Below are 22,175 nucleotides of genomic sequence, written 5' to 3' on the forward strand. Positions count from 1 at the left end.
TGGAGAAGGAAATGAACAGTTGGCATTGTGGCCTGAGGCTCTGAAAGTCCTTATTCTCCCCAACCCTCCACTAACCTTCTTATTCTGATTTCTGCCCCATTCCTTACCAGTCCTGACCAAGGGTCTCAGCCCGAAACTGTTGGCTTTTCATTTCCCTCCATGGATACTGAGTTCCTGCAGCATTTTGTGTGTGTGTTCCTCAAGATTTCTTTCTTGTGTCTGCAGAATGACAATAGTAACTCCTTTTTAGAAAGGTAGAAACTTGTAACACGACCAGAGGCCATTCAACTCTTGTATCCATACTGGCGTTAACCCTACAAGGAGCAATCCCAGTCCCCTGCTCTGTCTGTAACTCTTAAAATTGCCGCAGACCAGCTCCTCGCCCATTTGTGTTTTAAATGCAATGAGGGTGTTTGCCTCTATCAGCTGTTCAATGCATTTCCAGATCATTTACAACCTCTGAAGGAATCAAAAACTTTTCTTGACTTAAACCCTACCATCCTGTGTTATTTTAAATCCTTTCCCCCTTAAGTTTTTAGTCCAGAAATTCTGAACTTTTTTTTTATGCCATGGACCAATACCATTAAGCAAGGGGTGCACGGACCCAGGTTGAGAACCCCTGTTAGACCATAAGACGTAGGAGCAGAATTAGACCATTTGGCTGATTGATTCTGCTCTGCAATCCCATCATGGTTGATTTGTTAACTCTCTCAACCCCATTCTCCTGCTTTCTCCCCATAACCTTTGACACCCTTTAATGATCAAAACGCCTATCGGCCTCCACTTTAAATATATCCAATGACTTGGCCTTCACAGTTGAATGTGGCAATGAATTCCACAGATTCACCACCCTCTAGCTAAAGAAATTCCTCCACTTTTCTATTCTCAGGGTGAGCTCTCTGGTCCTAGACTCCCGTATTGTAGAAACATTCTCTCCATGTCCACTCTATCCAGGCCATTCAATGTTCAATAGGTTTCAATGAGATCCCCCCCCCCCCCCCCCCTTCTTCTAAACTCCTGCCAGTACAGGCCCAGACCCTTCAAATGCTCTTCATGTTTTAACCTTTTTTATTCCTGGGATCATTCTTGTGAGCCTCCTCTGGACCACCTCTGTAAAGAGAAGTAAAGCAAACTGATGTATTCTGTATCTTTCTTTTATTTACATCAATGAAGTCTCTTCCTGTGTGGGACTATTTTAAATGGAGCACTTTTCTTCCCCTCCTGAATAGCTGATCCTCTGCTAGAACAACATATAGTAAACGCTGGAGGAACTCAGTAAATCAGGCTGTATCTATGGAGGGGAATAAACAGTCCTCAACTAGAAGTGCTTTGTGATATTAAAGCGGTCATTTTAATGCAAAAATCTCTTGTTTCTGCAGTCAGCCGTTGGACATGAGTACTTTGCGAAACTCTCCAAACACTGCTCTCAGACAGACTCTGTGAAAGGATTCGGTGGGAAGTTCGGTGTACAGAAGGACAGGGTGGATAAGGCAAGTGCCACAGCTACCTGTGTTTAATCGATTGGGCGTGGGTGTTCATGTACAGTCCCATTTGTGTCCTGGTTATCAAGATGGTCTAAACCACCCCACGCTTCAGGACTTGCATTCAATGTTATCCAACTTATTGGAAGGACTTGCCTGTGATCAAGTCAATCGATATCTTTGAGGGAGTTAAATATTGTGCATCAGAAGCTCTGATTCCTGAGACTTGCAGGTAAAGGTAGCATTAAACATCATCTGGATTTCTGTCCCCTGGGTTAGACTCGGGGTCCAACCTGTCCTTTTGGGCAGTCCTCTGCATCAAGGCAAGGGCATTCTCCTACTCGCCCCGCAAGGCTTATTCCACCCACAAGCTCTATCCCACTGGGAGCTCCCGGGAAACCCAAGACTTTGGGTTCCAGGTGGGGAGCATGGTTGCAAAGCTAAAATTTAAATACGGTGACGGCGGGACACCACCAGGAATGGAGCCTGCTTATTTGAGTTTTGAGTGGACCTCTTGTATGATAAACGTGTTGGATTACTTTTGCAAAGATGCTCGCAGTGCAGTTAAAGTGAAGAATTTCTACTTCTCTCTTTCAGTCTGCTGTGGGGTTTGAATATGAAGGCAAGACTGCCAAGCACGCATCGCAGAAAGGTACTGTGCTCTCAGTGGTTGGGATTTAGACTAGAAACACACGTGCCGATATCATGTTATATACTCTCGGAGGATTTTTGACGTTTTTTGAATAGGACTCTTGCTTTACTGGAAAAGGATCGAATGCTCTTCCTCTGTGCAGTAAGATTCTCTCTAACAATCTCTCGATTTGTTATATGTGATTTGTTTTCATGCATGTGCCTCGACTCGAGTTGTCTCTTATATGTTTTATGGGACCTTTCAGTGAACCACTACCAGACTACCTAACCAGATGTTCTTTATTTTACTACGATGCTAAACGCATTTTAATTTTAATTCAACTGCTCCATCTAATGTGTGTCTTTATAGTTTATCATTGGTCATAAAATGATGTACTTTGTTGGAGCAGTTCTTGTCAATTGGACAATATCTTGCCCTGTCTTCTGATATTGCTTCTTCCCAGATTTTCAGAATTAACAAAAAGAAATGGCAGGCTAACTCTGAGTTAAATTTGCAATTATTGGGCCACTGTCTTATGTTCTTCTGGAGCCAATGCAACATAACACTCCAGCAATATGAACTTCTCGTTCCCATTACCAGTTCTAAATTAGAATGAAAGGTAGCTGTTTTCTTTGGTACTGCTTCATAACTGGGCTGCTTCTTGTTGCTTAATCATGGTGCATTTCTGCCGCAGTCGATGGTTATGCATGCTGCGTACTGTTGATGCTTTTGCTGTGTTGAATTATTCAGACTACAGTACTGGTTTTGGGGGGAAGTATGGCGTGCAAGCCGATCGCGTGGACAAGAGTGCCCTAGGCTTCGATTACCAGAGCAAACCCGAGATTCATGAATCACAGCGAGGTGTGTCCTTTTTCTTCTTCCAATCATTTCTCATTCTCCAGCTGCAGAGGGAGGGTATGGTTTACATTTGGTGATGTTGGTGCTTCGGGGGTGGGGTGGAGGTGCGGTATCATTTGGCACGCTCTTCCTGGATTTGCTACTGACCTGTTATGATCCTCTCTGCATTTCTGCTTAAATTCCGCCAACTGTCTTCCCTAGCTGAAGGGGAATTATCAACGTTTCTTTTGAGAGGTTTGTAACCCCCTCAGATTCTGGAGGTTTTGCCGTGCATTTGGGTTGGAAATTGTTGCCTGGTAAATACCTGAGCATTTTGCAGAGCGAGGCTGAGAAGGACGTGAGTATGGTAATGACAGTGCACAAGCAGATCGACTGAAACCAGAGCGGATAAATCCAGCGTTGGTACGCAGCTGGAATGCAGCAGAACCAGTCTTCCTGAAATTTCCCCTTGCAAAGCAGGTTCAGGCTGGAGGCTTTGACCGAAATCATTAATATAAAGTGAGAGTTCTTTTCCTTTTCCTGCTTAGCACCCCAATCAGGCTCATGAATGCCATGGTCACTTGATGCCAGTAGAAGTGATAGAGGCAGGTTCGATATTGTCATTTAAAGTGAAATTGGATAGGTATATGGACAGGAAAGAAATGGAGTGTTATGGGCTGAGTGCAGGTCGGTGAAACTAGGTGAGAGTAAGCGTTCAGCACGGACTGGAAGGCCGAGATGGCCTGTTTCCGTGCTGTAATTGTTATATGGTTATATGATTCCAAACAGAATGTCTCTCTGGTTCTTCCCTGTGGTAAACTATGTGTATACCTGTATGGACACGCCCCTCTGCTGACTGCTCCTGTGGCTCCTCCCACAGGCCCCTGTATAAAGGCGATTGGAGGCACTGCTTCTCCCTCAGTCTCCCAAGATGTCGTGGTCACGTTTGCAGCTAATAAAAGCCTATCTTTTGCCTCCTGTCTCCGAGAGTTATTGATGGTGCTTCATTCTCCTCTCCCTTCCCTTTTACCCAACCATGATTCCCCTCTCCCTGCCCCCTTCCTACTCTCAGTCCACAACAGAGACCCATATCAGAATCAGGTTTATCGTCACTCACATATGTCATAAAATTTGTTTTTTTTTCTTGTGGCAGCAGTACAGTGCAATACGTAAAATTACTACAGCATTGTGCAGAAGTCTTAGGCACCCCAGCTATATATCTGTGCCTAAGACTTCAGCACAGTTCTGTAAGTTAGTTTCTCAAGAGCAGCAGTCAGTTTTGGAGTGTCTGAGCTGTTTAGTAGCTTTATCACTATGGGATAGAGGCATGAGCAAGAGAGCTGTGGCTGATTTTAATGCATTGGTTCTAAAGTGACTGAAGAGGATTGTAGACTTGGCCAGTTCCATCTTGGGCTATAATTCTCCCAATTTTTAAGGGCATCTAGAGATCCTCAAGAAGGCAGCTTTCATTATTAAGGAACCTGGCTTCTTCTCAATATATTATCAGGGAAGAGGTACAGGATACACACTCATCATTGTAGGAGCTTCTTCCCTTCCACCATCCGATTCCTCGACAGTCCATGAATACTACCTCACTATTCGTCTTTTGCACTGTTTTGCTTTGTTTGTATTGCGACCTATATTCATTTGTTTTGCCTGTTCTGTACTGCTGCCACAAAACAGGCAATTTTTCTAACATATATGAGTGACAATAAACTGGATTCTGATTCTCATTACCACAAGAGAGGGGTGTTGAGCAGTTGGTTTGAACCGCTGAGGTTTACATGTTGTAGATCCTCCCGCATTGCTGTTGGGTCAGGAGTGCTAAGATTTGAACAAGTGACAATGAAGGAAAATAGAACATAGATTTTTAAATATCTGAAGTCTTCAAAATTATATTGATCTCACCCTTTTATATAGTGAAAGGCTAAAAATCCATAGGTCATTACTGGATTGGATAATTGTAAAGACATCCATTTCTTTAAACAAAGACATCTTTTCTGAGTATTTTATTACCATCTTTATCTTTTGATAACCCCATAATAAAGCCACTCTCACTAAAGGTAATGGCTGGAAGCTGGTTGACAGTGATGACATAATAGTAGACAGGGAGCCAATAATTAACAAGATACGATGATCCTCACCTGAGTTTATAATTAACTGTGTGTGCAGCTACACGTCCTCATTGGATATTGGGTGTTCGACTTTGGATATAGGCTCTCATCTCTGCCTCTGATCCTGCCGTATCTATAGATCTGTATGACAAAGTGCATTACGAAAGGGTGTGTGTGTTGCAGGAAGCCTGAAAGAGTATGCAAGGTGTAGAGTTGAAAGTAAACAGAGAACATGAAAGAATATTGGCAAGTAAATTCAAAGAAAGTTGTACACGGCTTTTAGGGATATTTAAGAAACTCTTAGACACACAGCTGACATAAAAGTGGAAAAATGAATCCAACCGAAGCCTTGTAACAGCAGTAGCACCACTTCCATGTCCTTGTGTTCCAATCCTTTTGCAGGCTTGGATTATTGGCGCTCTTTAAGTTCAGTGGACCAAACACAAAATGCTGGAGAAACTCAGCAGGTCATTCAGCATCTATGGAGAGTGGTTTCCTGGTACAAAAAGATGGACTCATGACCTCACGGTCTACCTTGTCATGATCTTGCATCTTATTGTCTACTTGCATTTCACTTTCCCTGTAACTGAACAGAAGTATTACAGCATTCTGTTCTTTTTCTCCGTAGATACTCCTTGACTCACTGAACTCCTCTACCATTTTGTGTTGCTCTGGATTTGCAGAATCTCGTGTTTAGATTCAGAGGAAACCTTTAATTGGACCATAGTTCCCAGCAGGAATGCTTAACATTTTTCCCCATTTAAAATAATTTTTGCAGCAAATTCATCACGTGGAAGCTGCGGTCATTGGGTCAAAGTTTAAATGGAAGCATATATTGTTGGTATTTTAAATTTCTGGTACTATTCCTTTTATCACATTTGTGTAGATCAGGGGTTCCCAGACCCCTTGGTTAATGGTAGTGGTCCATGGCATTAAAGAGTTTGGGAACCCTTTAGCAGATTGTTTGATACCAATCGTATTTGCAAGATCAGCCCGGTTAGCAAGATAAGCAAGAATGAAGACCTTGAAAACATGGTTTGCATCAACTAGCTTACAATACACTGCCCTTATCTGCTGTTCATATGATGTTATTTTTCGGAGCAAGGGATAGGGGAACGTTGTCCCCCTCTGGGTAGAGTTACACTGCCACAGACGTAAAGTTAAGCCAACACTGCAGTTACGCCAACCTTGCTGCATCCCATGATCCTCCACCATCTATGGTTTGTGTATTGTACTGTCTGTTCAGTTCATCTCTCCTGCTTTAATTTAACCAAATAGGTGTGTTTTGCTGCAGATTATTCCAAAGGATTTGGTGGCAAGTATGGAGTGGAAAGAGATAAAGTGGACAAGAGTGCTGTTGGCTTTGAATACCAAGGGAAGACTGAGAAGCATGAATCCCAAAAAGGTCAGCAGTGTAGTTTTTGTTCTGGTTGCTTTATCAGTGGGTTTGGGTAGAGGTTTGCTTAACTGTTACTGAGCCCTGATCCTTCGCTTTGTGATTGAGAGCCAGTCAGGAATTTCAGCACTTGTAGTGTTTGACTGGAAGCTACTGCTTATTCTTGTGATATCACAGAACGTCATCGCAGTTCCGCGGTCCCATTGTCTCGTTCCCCTGTAATTCTGCAACTAATTCTCTCTTGAATGTTCACTAACGCTGCCATTACTCAAAAGCAACAGATATTTTAATTGGTGGGTCTCGTGGGAAACCGGAGCACTCAAAGGAAACTGCAACAGTCATGGAGAGAACATAAGCAGCTCTGTGTTGACCGTATCCAAAGTCAGGATTGAGTCTGGGTCCTCGGAGCTGTACAGCAGCAGTACTAACGGCCGCATCACTTCCCCATACAAATGCATCAGTGACATTTTTAATTATGCTGTAGAACATGGTCATAGAGGACTATAGCACAGAAACAGGCTTTTTGGCCCATCCAGTTCGTGCCTGACTGTTATTCAGCCTAATCCCATTGACCTGCACTGGGCAATCTATACCCCTCCCATCCAAATGTCTCTTTAAGTGTTGAAATCAAGCTTGCATCCATCACTCCCATTGGCAGCTCGTTCCATACTTGCATCACCCCTGAGTAAAGAGGTACCCTTAAACATTTCACCTTTCACCCTTAACCAACGACCTCTAGTTCCAGTCTCACCCAACCTCAGTGGGAAAAGACATGCATTTACACTATCTATCACTCTCATAGATCCTATGACAAAGTTGTGGTCTGCTCGGAGGTTGTTCTATCACAGTGCATTGTGTAATGACCTTATCTGCATAAACAATATGCAAAGCAAGTTCTTCACTGTATATCGGTACACGTGACATTAATAAACCAGTACCAACCCTAACCGAGGTGCTCCCAGCGAGCAGTGCAAGGTGCCCTCATTCTGTGCAATGAACATTTGTTTGAAGGCCTCCAACCTCCTTTCAGTCCTTTGTGTCTGCAGTGAAACATTATCCGAAATGACTTCCACACTAACCAATGCCATTTGATGTAACTAGATTACGTCAAAGGCTTCGGAGGAAAGTTTGGTGTCCAGACAGATCGGCAGGACAAGAATGCCTTGGGTTGGGACCACCAGGAAACCACACAGTTGCATGAATCTCAGAAAGGTGAGTGGTTGGCAGCTCCATGCTGGTCTAAAGATAGAGGGTACAAGGATGGGACTGAGTGGGAGCCTGAAGACACAGACACAATAAGTTAGGAATGGCTTTTCCCCCTGCCATCAGATTTCTGAACGGTCCATAAAACTACATCATTATTCCTTTTTTGCACTAATAATTTATTTCTGTAGTTTATTGGTTCTTGTCTCTGCACTGTGCGCGCGCACACACCAACAAATGTCACATCATACGTCAGCAATAACCAATTTGATTCTGGATTCTAGAGTTCCTGCCGGCTCTCTAGTATTTGAAATTCAAAAACATGGGTGAAGAAATAAAAGCGGATGATGGGAGGAGAACAAGAGGAATTAATAAATGTATTCACACTCTGAATGGAAGGCTTAAAGGGGACGTTGGGAAATTGCTTACAGGTTCTTTTAAAGTTCCTGAAATGTTTCGGTATCTGGATGTAGCCATGCAGATCAGACATCGTAGGACTGTACTACACAGAGATGGGCCTTTTGGCCCATTTCATACAGGCTGGCCATGATGCCATTTGCCTCCATTAGATCCACATCCTTTCCTATCAAAATTCCTGTCCAAGCGCCTTTTGAATTCTGTCATTGTCTTGGCCTCTTCCATTTTCTCTTTCTTCTTGTCCTGACAGCCACTGCCCTCCATGTGTGGAGGGGGGACAATTTGAGACGTCAGATCTCCTGAAATTTCAATTTTCCCTGCTCCCCAGAAATGCTCCCTTGAGTTTTTCCCTGTCTTAGTCTCTCATTTTATCGACCTGCATTAAGGTCACTCCTCAGTTGTGTATGGTTCCAAGGAGTACAGACTCAGCCTATCTAATCTCTCCTTGTGACTGCAGCCTCCACTTTACGCAGCAGCTTGGCGAATCTCTTTCTTCTGCACACTCTCCAGTGATACCCCATTTTTTGATGTTCACACTGGGTGAAGTTGCTTTTTTTAGTGGAAAGGAAGGGAGCAAAGGCAGAAAGAGAAAAATGCCTCTGGAAGTTGTCAGTGAGGAATCCTCTGGTAAATGTTTTCACTCTGAGGATTGTTACAGAGAAGCACGTTTGCACAGTTACAAACATGGGATTCTGCAGGTGCTGGAAATCCAGAGTAACAAACACGCAGTGCTGGAGGAGCTCAGCAGGTCAGGCAGCATCTGTGGAGAGGAATAAACAGTCAATGTTTTGGTTTGAAATCCTTCATCAGGGCAGTTAGTCGGTAGTTGCATGGTTAGTCTGTAAGTACTGACTTCTGTTATTGGAGTTGCCCTGATAACAGTAGACTCTGGTTAATTGTAGCACATCAGGACCAGTACATTTTTGCCCAATTAAGAGGCTGCCCCGATTAGCCAAAGTTTCATGGAAGAGTTAAAATGGTTTAAAAGATTCAAACTGAGTAACAAATTAAGTATTTAAATGAAATACAGAACAAAGTAGAGCACTACCAATAGGTCTACAGTAATATAAAACTGTGTATTAGTCCCTAATAATTATCGACAGAAGAATTCATCCAGTGTATGCAATACACAACTGTCTTCACACAATGCTATTGACGATTGCATCCTCCAAATCTTCAGTTTCATTGCAACATTCAAGATGATTGTCGATATCTTCAAATTCTTGGTAGTTCCTAACTTGTTGAAGTAGTGAATTATTTCATTTTTTCTCCCGGCCTTTTCTGTCCTCTCTAAGACTGATTACTTTAAACTGCAGTTAGCAAAACAATTCTGAATTGTCTTACTGCTTATTTCTCCCCAACAAACAGACAAAAATCACTGCTTTTTGACCATAAACACACGCAACTGATGCTATTTGCAGAACTAACACAAGGATATCTGCAGATGCTGGAAATTCAAACAACACACATAAAATGCTGTTGGAACACAGCAGGCCAGGCAGCACCTATAGGGAGAAGCGCTGTCGACATTTCAGGCTGAGACCCTTCGTCAGGACTGAATATTTGCAGAACTGTTTGTCTAAGCACGGTGTAGCTTTTAATGGCCACACAAGTGTATGCGACTGATGCTAGTTAGAACCTGTTCAACAATTGTCTTCTGCCCCAATTAAGCGGTGTAGTGTCCCAAATAAACGAAGGAATTCCAGCAATTTTCTTGATTAGATTTTGTTCTTTAAGAGTTGTCCCAAATAACTGGTTGCCTTGATTAACCAATAGGCTGATTAACTGGAATCTATTGTACTAGCATTTGCTAATAGCATATTGGATTTGGCAAACATAGCTCCTTACCAAACTACTGTGTATCGTGGTGTGCCCTTTCCCGGTATAAGTCAGGCAAAAGTTTGGCTTTTTAACCTGTGTTTATCTTTTCCCCCAGACGGTTGTACTCTATTCAAGAATATGCAACAATTTAAAAATACTCAGGATATCAATTTCTAGTATTGAAGAAATGCAGCCTCACCCTCCACTCCTCTATTGCTCACTCTGTTCTTTTACCTCTGCTCACCTGCCTATCGCCTCCCCCAGGGTCCCCCCCCCCCCCCTTTCTCCCATGGTCCATTCTTCTCTCCTATCGGCATCCTTCTCCAGCCCTTTATTTTTCCCACCCACCTGGCTTCAACCATCACCTGCTACCTGGCCCCTTTCCCCTCCCCCCACCTTTTTATTCAGGTGTCTTTCCCCCTTTGCTCCCGATGAAGCGTCTCAGCCTGAAACATCAAATGTTTATTAATTTCCATAGACGCTGCCTAACCTGCTGAGTTCATCCATCATTTTATCTGTTTTGCTTTGGATTTTCAATGTCAGCAGACTTTCTCATGCCCATGATCCAAAGAAATAGCTGCATTAAGAAAGAAACTAAGCTTTAGTATCAACAAATCACTCTTTAGTATTTCAAAGCAAAGAACAGCCACCATTAGTTGTTTCAACATGGCAAGCAATTTAGCCTATCTCGTCCATATCAGCAGAGGGATCCCATCTATTTCCCCCTCTCATTTTCCTGCAGCCACTCCATTTTCAATGTTACTTTTTGCCATTTACCTATACTACGCAACTTGTAGTTGTCAATTAACCTACCTGGAGAAAAATTGAATTGAGATTCTGAATTACACAAAGTTGCATACAGTTAACACCATGGAAACTCTCAGTGGCCTAGATCAGGCTGTCCTCGTGTCTGCAGTCTCCTCAGTTAGTGGCATAAAAGAGGTTGGAAACCCCTGGCCTACCTGAATCTTTTCCTGTCTTTCAAGCAGTCCCATCAATGTGATCTCCTATCCCTTTTTCCTTCCCCTCCACCCATTCCCGCTACTGTCTGTTTCTCCCATTTTCCACTTTGATACACTTATGTTCTTTCAATCTCAATCTTTCGAATAGTATTTTCCACTGTCCCAGGGTAATTATTTTATAATGTCTTTATTTTGGGTTTACGGTCCCAGCGCCATTCGTATTTTGCCCCCGTGACCGTGTGGGTTTCCTCCTGGTGCCCCAGTTTCCTCCCATGGTCCAAAGATGTTAATGGGTTAATTGGTCATGGTCAATTGTCCTGTGATTAGGTTAGTGTGTGATAGGTGAATTGCTGGACAGTATGGTCTGGTGGGCCAGATAGGCCTGTTCCATTTTGTATCTCTAAATAAATAAAATAATAACTGCATTTCTCCGGCGTGGCTTCGTGTGGGAAAACAAGTTGTTGTAAGCCGGGGTCTGAGATGGCTACAGTTTATTCTGCCCAATGTAGAGGTATTGGGTAAGCGTATAGCATAGTGCCTGCAATGTGAGGCGAGGCTGGAGGCCTAGGTCTGGAAAGTGGTGTTATCCACAGAGGTTTTGTGCTGACTAGTGTAAATGGAATTGACTGAACAGCTCCCGACTGTGCCATAAATTTCTGTGATTCTATAAATAAAGGAGAATTAATCTGGTATTCACTAACGGCTCTCTTTGTGGTTTGGTGCTTGGAACAGGAAGAGAGATGGATGTGAACAAAATTGAGGTCTCTTTAGTGAAGTTTTAGCTGTTACAGTGGTCAGCAAGTTTAGCCTTCAGCAGAATAGCCTGCGTGGTGCGGACATGAATAGATTCCGAACGGGAGGCTGGCTGTAGACATCAGGCGTTGGTGATGAGGAAGATTATCAGGATCGCTGACAACAAAGCAGCTGGTGCTGATTATCAGATGCTGGCAGCAAAACTGCAAGTCGGCAGGGATTTTGACAATGAAGGTTTTAGTCAGGAACACAAAACTGCAGCGCCCTGCTCTTTTCTGCTTCGTCATTCATTGCAACTACAGCAAGGGCAGTGTCGTTTCACCCACCCCAGAAGGATTAGTGTGATTATCTTTTTCAATCCCCCCCGCTGAATGGTTTCATGTCTGTGCCTACACTTTCTTTTTTATTGATCTTCATTGAGTCATCGAACCATCAAAATGCAGGATGATGACTTCCTGTCCAGCTAACCTGTGCCAGCCCTCTAGAACATTCCAGTTCCATTACCTCATTGTTTTTTCTGCAGTTTATACCTTTCCCTGTGCAACGTCTTCTTTCTGGCCGTACAGCATATAGAATCAGGTTGAGTATCACTGACGTATGTTGACTTTGCTATTTTGCAGCAATAGTACTGAACAATACATAAAGTATGCTATAAATTACAGGCGTGTAAATACACACATACAGTATTGTGCAAAAGTTTTCTCTATATCTATATCTAGACCGCCTAAGAGCTTTGCACAATACTGTATATTATTTCTTTCCATTTACCAAATAATGCTGCTGAGTTAAGGCTGGCTGATTGTGTGGTGGCAGCAGTACCGGACTCCAAGACAAATGATCCTGTGAATCCAGCCGTCTCCTTGCACACTTTCCATCTGTGCTGGGCTGAGTGTCGAGTTTGCAACTTGGCCTCGTAAAAGAACAGGCAAAAGCAGGCTAAGGAAACGGCAAAAATGCCACTCGATGTGAAAGGAGCAGCAACTATTCAGCTAATGCAAAGCTAAGTACTCCCAACCATCTTGGCAAGCACTGCAGAATAGCAGTATAGTGGACTCCGGATAATTGGGCCTTGAGTTAATTGGGGCAGCTGCTTAATTGGGATAAAATCTAATCAAGGAAATATAATTAAATAAGCAGTGCAAAAACTGAGGTAGTGTTCACAGGTTCATTGCCCATTCTGAAATCTGTGAAAGCTGTTCCTAAAATGTTGAATGTGCATCTTCAGGCTCCCACGGCACCTCCCTGGTGGTACTATTGGGGAAAAGGGTAAGTCCTTACTCTTGAATGCTGCCTTTTTGAGGCATCGCTTTTTGAAGATGTCCCTGATTGGTGGGGAGGTTAGTGACTGTGATGGAGCCTGCTGAGAGATGTCAACTCTGCAGCTTTTCCTGATCCTGTGCAGAGGCCTCCCCATACCAGCTGGTAGTGCAACCAATTAGAAAGCTCTCCATGGTGCATCTTTAGAAATCACTTCTGTGCAGACAGAATTTTCCAAATAAAATAAGTTCTGGTTTTTTTTTTTGTTTTGAACAATAAAGTTTCTTTTTGCAGAAGCACCTTTGATAAATGCACTTTGGAATCAAACATAAACCTGGTTCTGCTTTAACCTTTGAGGTGAGGAAACTCGGCAAATGGAATGTAATTTATTGCCTCCCTGACATCCCGCAGATTCAGCCAGCTCAACAAGGTTTCGTCTGAAGTCACATGGTGTCACTGGAAAGCAAACTGGGATGGCCTATCCCACGTTACTTTCTGATTTGATTTAATCATGTACATTGAGACCCAATCTACAGCATTGCAAGCTTAGCTTTAGTTGCCACATGTACATCGAAACATATGGTAAAATGTTGTCGTTTGCATCAAGGATATGCCAGGGGTCTGCAAATGTCATGCTTCTGGTATACCCACGCTTCCTAATCTCATATGTCTGTGGAATATGGGAGGAATCCAGAGCACCTGGAGAAAACTCAAGCAGTAACGGGGAGAATGTACAAACTCCTTACAGGCAGCGGTGGGAATTGAACCCTGATCTTGTGGCTGACACTGTAAAGCATTATGCTGGCTGCTATGCTACCATACTGCCCTACAAACTCTATGCAGTTCCATTTTATTTCTTTTATTTTCACCTCTTTTCTGTTATTTTCATAATTTTGTTGAAACCTGTTCTCGTTCTTTTTCCATTTGCTCAGCATAGGAGCTGAGAGTTTATCAGAGGCGTATAACTTTCGCCCTCGTATGTAGGGTCAAATACAATGGACCATCTTGATCCTGAATGTTCACTGCTCTGAGGGACAAGCTTTTAAATCCAGTGAGTGCAGGGAATGTTATGAAGCAGAAAAAAAGGTTAGAATGTTTGATGCAGATGTGGAAAGTGAAAAAAGGTGAACGCCTATTAAATTTCCTGCTGAGCTTAAACCAACCTGGTGCAAGCTGTGTGTTACGAGTCTCTTCATTGGAAGATGTATTTAGTGCCTTTACAAAGAAAGCATGCCAGCCGCTGTATTTCATGTGGAGCTTGAGGATATTTATTATGTCACCAAAGACTTGAGCAAATTTCTACAGGTGTACCGTGGACAGCATTCTGACTGGCCATATCGCTCTGATATGGAGACACCGATGCACAGGTTCAGAAAAAGCTGCAGAGGGTTGTGGACTCAGATAGCTCCAGCATGGGCACTAGTCTTCTCACCATTGAGAACATCTTCCAAAGGTGGTGCCTCATTAAGGTGGTATCTATCATGAAGGACTCTCACCATTCTGGATGTACCCTCTTCCTATTACTACCATCAGGGAAGAGGTACAGGTGACTGAAGATGCACACTCAGTGTTCTAGCCACAGCTTCTTCTCCTCTGCCACCAGGTTTCTGAATGGTCAGCTAACCAATCAGCATTGGCTCACTGCTTTTGCTCAGAGTTTTCTTGAAGGAATTCCCCGTTTGCTGATTCGGACACAGATAGCAATCAAAGCATACAGTAAAATGTGTCGTGTTAACAACTAAGCATGTGCAGCTCGCAAGTGTTGCCGTGCATTTTGGCGCCAACGGAGCATGCCGACAATGTTCATTAGAGCGACATAAGCAACAATGGCAACAAAACAGAACAACGACAGCAGAGCGAGCCTATTTTGTCCCACCTGGACATCCACTCACATAGACATGCTCCAAGCTGAGGACGGGTCACCTCCAGACCTGCAGCCTCCAGTGGGTGCAAAAACACTGGGCCTCGGACTTTCAGACATGCCGACGTCAGTCTTTGACCTCTGGGCTCAGATTTTTCAGCATTGACCCCAGGGCTCACCAGTCACAGGACCTCGTACTGCAGGTCTCAAACTCCAGGCTCGCATTCACCTCAAACTGAGAGTAGACAATCCAAGATGGCACCGGGCATTCAGGGTCGTCCAGAGGTCAGCTGCAAGCAGTTGGAAAAGCGTAACCAACTTGAAATGCCTAACCACAGCATGGCGCACCTTCTGTTCATCTGTGGCAGCAGCTATGGGTCCTGTATGGGCTTCGTCAGAGTCCTTGTCACACATGTTATATACAGTGTCTATAAAAGGTATTCACCTCCCACCCCCGTGGAAGTTTTCCTGTTTTGTTGTTTTACAACATTGAGTCACAGTGGATTTAATTTGGCTTTTTTGTCACTGATCAACAGAAATAGACTCTTGTGTCAAGGTGAAAACAGTCTCTACAAAGTTATCTAAATTAATTACAAATACAAAACACAAAGTAACTGATTGCATAAGTCAGTATTTAGTAGATATTGCCAGGGCTGAAATGGGTATCACAAGAGGACAGGTTCAAGGTGTTGGGGAGAAGATACAGAGGAGATGTCGGGTAAGTTTTTTTTTACTCAGAGTGGTGAGTGCATGGAATGGGCTGCCGGCAACGGTGGCAGAGGCGAATGCGATAGGATCTTTTAAGAGAATTTTAGATAGGTACATGGAGCTTAGAATAATAGACAGCTATGGGGAAGTCTAGTAATTTCTAAGGTAGGGACATGTTCGGCACAATGTTAAGGGCTGAAGGGCCTGTATTATGCTGTATGTTTCTATGCACCTTTGGCAGCAATTGCAGCCTTGAGTCTGCGTGGATAGGTCTCTATCAGCTTTGCACATCTGGACACTGCAATTTTTCCCCATCCTTCTTTCCAAAACTGCTCAAGTGCTGTCAGATTGCATGGGGATCATGAGTGAACAGCCCTTTTCAAGTCCACCCACAAATTCTCAATTGGATTGAGGTCTCGACTCTGACTTGACCACTCCAGAACATTAACTTTGTTGTTTTTAACCCTTTCCTATGTAGCTTTGGCTTTATGCTTGGGGTCATTTTCTTGCTGGAAAACAAATCTTCTCCCAAGTCTCAATTCTATTGCAGACTGCATTATGTTTTCCTCCAGAATTTTCCTGTATTTTGCTGCATTCATTTTAACCTCTACCTTCACAAGCCTTCCAGAGCCTGCTGCAGTGAAGCATCCCCACAGCATGGTGCTTCATGGTAGGGATAGTGTGTTTTTGATGACATGTAATGTTTAGTCTGATGGCCAAAACACCCAATTTTGGTTTCATCAGACCATTGAACCTTTCTTCCAGCTGACTTCAGAGCCTCCCACATGCCTTTTGGCAAGCTCTAGCTGAGATTTCATGTGAGTTTCTTTTTCAACAGTGAATTTCTGTTTTCCACTCTCCCATAAAGCTGTGACTGGTGAAACACCCAGACAACAATTGTTGTATGCACAGTCTCTCCCATCTCAACCACTGAGGCTTGTAACTCCTCCAGATTTCTCATGGGTCACTTGGTGGCCTCCCTCACTAGTCCCCTTCTTGCACGGTCACTCGGTGTTTGAGGACAGCTTGCTCTAGGCAGATTTACCACTGTGCCATATTCTTTCCATTTCTTGAAGATTGACTTAACTGTACTCCAAGGAATATTTACTGACTTGGAAATTTTCTTGTATCCATCTCCTGACTCATGCTTTTCAATAATCTTTGCATAGAGTTGATTGGAGTGTTCTTTTGACTTCATAGTGTAGTTTTTTGAAACACCTTGACTGCACACAGGTTTCCAAAAACAGATCTCCATTTAACTGATTATGTGACTTCTAAACAACAATTGGCTGCACCAGTGATGATTTGGTATGTCATATTAAAGGGGGTGAATACTTATACAATCAATTATTTTGTGTTTCATATTTGTAATTAATTTAGATTACTTTGTAGAGATCTGTTTTCACTTTGACATGGAAGAGTCTCTTTCCGTTGATCAATGTAAAAAAAACAAACAAAAAAAAAACACAAATTAAATCCACTGAATCAACGTTGTAAAGCAATAAAACATGAAAACTTCCGGGGGGGGGGGGGCGAATACTTTTTATGGGGATTATATTGACACTACAGTTTAACTGAGTAGCAAGCTATTTAAATTAAATACAGAATAAATTATATAGCACTACAATACTACTAAAGTACTATAAAACCATATTAGTTCCTAATAGTTCTTAGAGAAATTCATCCTGTGTACTTGTAAGCTGCCTTGTTCTTTTGATTGAATGTAAATTAACAAAATCAGTGTAGACTCTTAGTACAGATAATAGACTACTTTCATATAATGCTTTTGACAAATTCATCTTCCAAATGTTCATCATCATTGTAACATTCAACGTGATTGTTGATACCTTCAAATTATTCATTGTTCTTAACTTGAAGTAGTGAAATCACTTCATTTTTGCTCCTGGCCCTTTCTGGCATCTCCAAGCCTAAATGCTTGAAACCATGGTGAGCAAAGCTGTTCTGAGATGCCTTACTGCTTATTTCGCACCAATTATCAGTGAGGAAAAACCACTGCTTTTTGAACACAAACACATGAAGTGGCCGGCTCCTTGCATATTTTCCATCTGTCCTGGATTGAGCATTGAGATAGCTGCTCAGCCTCATAAAAGAACAGTCAAATGCTATGGAAATGGCAGAAATGCCACCTGATGCACCACGAGGCACAAAGAGGAACAACAACAACAAACCAGTTAACCTGTGGCTCAATGAACTGGAATCCACTGTATTTAAAATGTATATTTTTATATTATGTAATACATACAAAAGTTTATTCAAATACTTAAAGTATGACAGCAATGAACTGTTATACAATATATCACTCATATTCATAAATCACTCTTTACAGTTTCAAATTAAAATACCATTATCACTATCCACAATGCACTGAAGCCCCTGCAGGGCCAACTGTTCCCAAAAGTCTCCCATAGTTTGCTTTTTTAGTAGTAGAACAACTCGCTCATATTCACAATGATTTTTCTACTTATAGAATCAAGTTTGCTTATTTGATTTGAAATATATTGTTTATACATAATTAAGACCCTGCAGAAGCTAGAAATTCAAATTACTGTCAGAACAATTGCAACACCTCTACAGATTGGGTAGTATATGTGGGAGGGGGGAGTTGAGGGTAGTGTTTCAGGTCAGGGACCTTTTTGTCAGATCTGAGATGTTAACTCTGTTTGTGTCTTCACTATTGATGTCAGTCCTGTTGAGCATTGAAACACTTTAAAAAAAAGTCTTTTTATTTAATATTTGTCTTCAAAATGTTTTTATCTATTGATCACTGATTTTGCCAAACATTGTGTCTTTGTTGGTATTGTAAAGTATATCAACAAATTTCTGCTCTTCAGAGGAAGGAACTACCATGTTTTGTGTGCATTTCAGCTCTAACTTCATAACTCCATTTGTTTTGGTGACTGACCTTGATAAGGTTAGAGCATTGATTTAAACTTGGTTGTGTAAGACTAACTGTTGTTTTAAGATGCTGCCATTTAACCAACTGTTCTTATCTTCAAAAACAGCACAATTTTAATGTTATTTAAAAAAGTAATATGTTTTATAATTTTGTACCGTGCCTGTCTTTGTTCTGTTTTTTAACCTGTTAGATGTTTGACCTAACCTGGCTTGTTTTCTCTGTTGTCGTCATCTTTATCTTGGGTTGCCTGTGGATACACAGACTATAAGAGAGGTTTCGGCGGGAAGTATGGTGTTGAGACAGAGAAGCAGGACAGATCTGCGGTGGGGTTCGATTACAAGGAAAAGCTTTCCAAACACGAGTCTCAACAAGGCACAGTTCAACGCCAGGCTGCACCTGGGTTTTTTTCACGTTGCATTACATTTCAGCACAGACCCTATCGGCAGCTTAATGTTCGGATTAGTGTCGTGCAGTGTTTAAAAAAAAAACTTGTATTTATTTCCAAATCTGACCCCTGCTCCCCTCCCATCTATCAAGCGTCTCTCCCGAAAAGTACAAATGTTTGTACTTTATCTTTGTGACCAAGAACCACTTTGGTCTTTCCCACTCCTGCGATTCTTGAAATTTCAGGAAGTATCCAGTCCTTTTATAATTATTTCTGTCAGCTCAGGCTGTTAAAACCTGAGGTACAGGCATAGCCAAGCAAACTCATTTCTCAATTGCTGGGAACTTTGAACTATTCTAGTGGTATTTATTAATGTGGCTTCCTGGAGATTATGTAAATATTGCAGTGTAGCCTAATTGTTAAATGCCATTGTGTGGTGCCTTTCAGATGATTTGTCAGTTGTCAGTATTATGATTGGGACAATGTATATCCTGTTCATGTTCCACAGTCTTTCAATTTCCTCTTTTAATTCAGCATATTTCAGCATATAAATCACTTACTGATTTCTGAATATTATGTGTGCTTGGATTATCTATCTATTATTATTATTATTATTATTAGAGATACAGTACAGTAACAGGCCCTTCCGACCCAACGAGACCATGCAGCTCAATTACATCCTCGTCATCAATTAACCCAGTAACCTGTACATCTTTTGAATGTCGAAGATAACGGGAGCCCCAGAGGAACTCGTGTGGCCATAGGGAGAATGTGCAAACTTCTTACAGACAGTGGCAGAATTAAACCCAGGTCATTGGTGCTGTAATAGCGTTATGCTGTCTTGCCTCCTCTCTCTCCTTCCCTGGTTCCAACCTGGCTGGTCAGTCACTTGGCTCTTGAATGAATGCACAGTCCTTTTGTAACTGGAGTGTTATAGCGTTGTAGGCTCCAAAATGAATATAAACGCGAGATTCTGCAGATGCTGGAAATCGAGAGCAACACACGCAAAATGCTGGAGGAACTCAGCAGGTCAGGCTGCATCTCTGGAGAGGAATAAACAGTTGACATTTTAGGCCGAGTCCCTTTATCAAGACTCAGCAAGGCAGAGGTCAGTCCATTAGACTACAACAGTACATCCTGATGAAGGGTCTCAGCTGGAACATCGACTCGCTATTCCTTTCCATTGATGCTGCCTGACCTGCTGAGTTCCCGAGCATTTGTGCATGTTACTCCCAAATGAATATGTTGAATTATGGATTCCGTGCAGCTATCTCTTGGCTTCTGTGTTACTTGGCTTCTATCCATGTCTATACTGATACAGTGAAGCTCCTAAAACCTGTGGTACTGTTTAAATATTTTACTACATAACACAAGAATAGTTAATCATCCCCTGATCCTGATGGTCTATTTATTAAACCAGTAATTGATTCAATCTTTTTGGCCTCAGCTCCACTTTTCTCTTGTTCCCAGTGACAGATAAATTTTTAGAGCTGAGGGAATTAAATATCTCAATTGAATATCCTTGGGACATGTTCTCCACAGAGTACATTCCACTGATTCACAACCTCTTAAGAGAAGTTCTACCTTATCTAATTCTTAATTCTTTTAAGATTTTTAAACAGACTTGAAGTACTAAGTTCCTAATTTGATTGTCCCTTTTATTAATTTGAGGGGAATTGAACAAAGTTCAAAGTAAATTTATTATCAAAGTATGTGTATGTCACCATATGCTATCCTGAGATTTGTTTTCTTGCAGACATTCACAATAGAATAAAATGCAATAGAATCAATTAAAAACAACGCTCTAAGACGAACAAACAGTCGATGTGCAAAAGAAGACAGACAGACAGACAGACATACTGTATTGATTCCGAGGGAAATTGGGTTTTGTTACAGTCGCACCAACCAAGAATAGTGTAGAAACATAGCAGTATAAAACCATAAGTAATTAAATAATAAGTAAATAATGCCAAGTGGAAATTAGTTCAGGACCAGCCTATTGGCTCAGGGTGTCAGACACTCCAAGGGAGGAGTTGTAAAGTTTGATGGCCACAGGTAGGAATGACTTCCTATGACACTCAGTGTTGCATCTCGGTGGAATGAGTCTCTGGCTGAATGTACTCCTGTGCCTAACCAGTACATTATGGAGTGGATGGCATGCAACTTGGACCGCATCCTCTTTTCAGATACCAATGTCAGAGAGTCCAGTTCCACCCCCACAACATCACTGGCCTTACGAATGAGTTTGTTGATTCTGTTGGTGTCTGCTACCCTCAGCCTGCTGCCCCAGCACACAACAGCAAACATGATAGCACTGGCCACCACAGACTTGTAGAACATCCTCAGCATCGTTCGGCAGATGTTAAAGGACCTCAGTCTCCTCAGGAAATAGAGATGGCTCTGATCCTTCTTGTAGACAGCCTCAGTGTTCTTTGACCAGTCCAGTTTATTGTCAGTTCGTATCTCCAGGTATTTGTTATCCACCATGTCCACACTGACCCCATGGATGGAAACAGGGGTCACCGGTGCCATAGCCCTCCTCAGGTCCACCACCAGCTCCTTAGTCTTTTTCACATTAAGCTGCAGATGATTCTGCTCACACCGTGTGACAAAGTTTCCCACCGTAGCCCTGTACTCAGCCTCCTCTCCCTTGCTGAAGATGGCAAGACTCTGTGTTGTAGTTGAAGTCCGAGGTGTAGATGGTGAAGAGAAAGGGAGACAGGACAGTCCCCTGTGGAGGCCCAGTGCTGCTGACCACTCTGTCTGACACACAGTGTTGCAAGCGCACGTACTGTGGTCTGCCAGTCAGGTAATCAATAATCCATGATACCAGGGAAGCATCCACCTGCATCACTGTCAGCTTCTCACCCAGCAGAGCAGGGCGGATGGTGTTAAACCCACCGGAGAAGTCAAAAAACAAACTGAGCAAATACAACAATAATAAACAGTAAATAAATAATATTGAGGACAAGAGTTGTAGATTCCTTAAAGTGAGTCCATAGGTTGTGGAACCAGTTCAGAGTAGTGGTGAGTGAGGTAATCCACACTGGTTCAGGAGCCTAGTAGTTGAAGGTAATAACCTGGTGGTGTGGGACCTAGCTTCCTGTACTTCCTTCCCGAAGGCAGCATAACCCAGATGGTGGGATCCTCCCATGTAACCAGATTTATGTCCTGCATTGATCCATGTCAGTGAAGAAACAACAATGGAGTGAAATTGAAAGGTCAGCTGTGTATTTGCTGCCCGCCCTGTTAAGGTACTCCTACATCTCCAGTTGCTCTAGACACCAACATCTGTAGTCTCTTCAGTCATCGCTATACTGACAATAGCTTATTATCCATTTCAACATATTTCCACAGAGGCTTGAATTGAAATTTCAGGAGTTGGTCAATGCGTATTGGCAAGTGACCCCAAACCTGGCCGGGCAGATTAGT

General features: G+C 42.5%; 1 protein-coding gene across 3 annotated transcripts in view; it reads left to right on the top strand.

Moving 5' to 3' along the window:
- Positions 1 to 22,175, top strand: part of LOC132397380 (src substrate protein p85-like) — an 84,473-nt gene that overhangs the window by 44,267 nt on the left and 18,031 nt on the right. The window contains exons 5-10 of one of the 3 annotated variants that reach the window (XM_059976072.1): positions 1,380 to 1,490; positions 2,079 to 2,133; positions 2,863 to 2,973; positions 6,358 to 6,468; positions 7,561 to 7,671; positions 18,620 to 18,730. In XM_059976072.1, the coding sequence (XP_059832055.1) occupies positions 1,380 to 1,490; positions 2,079 to 2,133; positions 2,863 to 2,973; positions 6,358 to 6,468; positions 7,561 to 7,671; positions 18,620 to 18,730 (610 nt within the window). The remainder of the gene's footprint in view (positions 1 to 1,379; positions 1,491 to 2,078; positions 2,134 to 2,862; positions 2,974 to 6,357; positions 6,469 to 7,560; positions 7,672 to 18,619; positions 18,731 to 22,175) is intronic. The other 2 variants (XM_059976074.1, XM_059976073.1) reach the window with 2 other exon arrangements.

The sequence above is a fragment of the Hypanus sabinus genome, chromosome 7 (assembly GCF_030144855.1).
Source record: "Hypanus sabinus isolate sHypSab1 chromosome 7, sHypSab1.hap1, whole genome shotgun sequence".
In the NCBI taxonomy this organism is placed as follows: domain Eukaryota; kingdom Metazoa; phylum Chordata; class Chondrichthyes; order Myliobatiformes; family Dasyatidae; genus Hypanus; species Hypanus sabinus.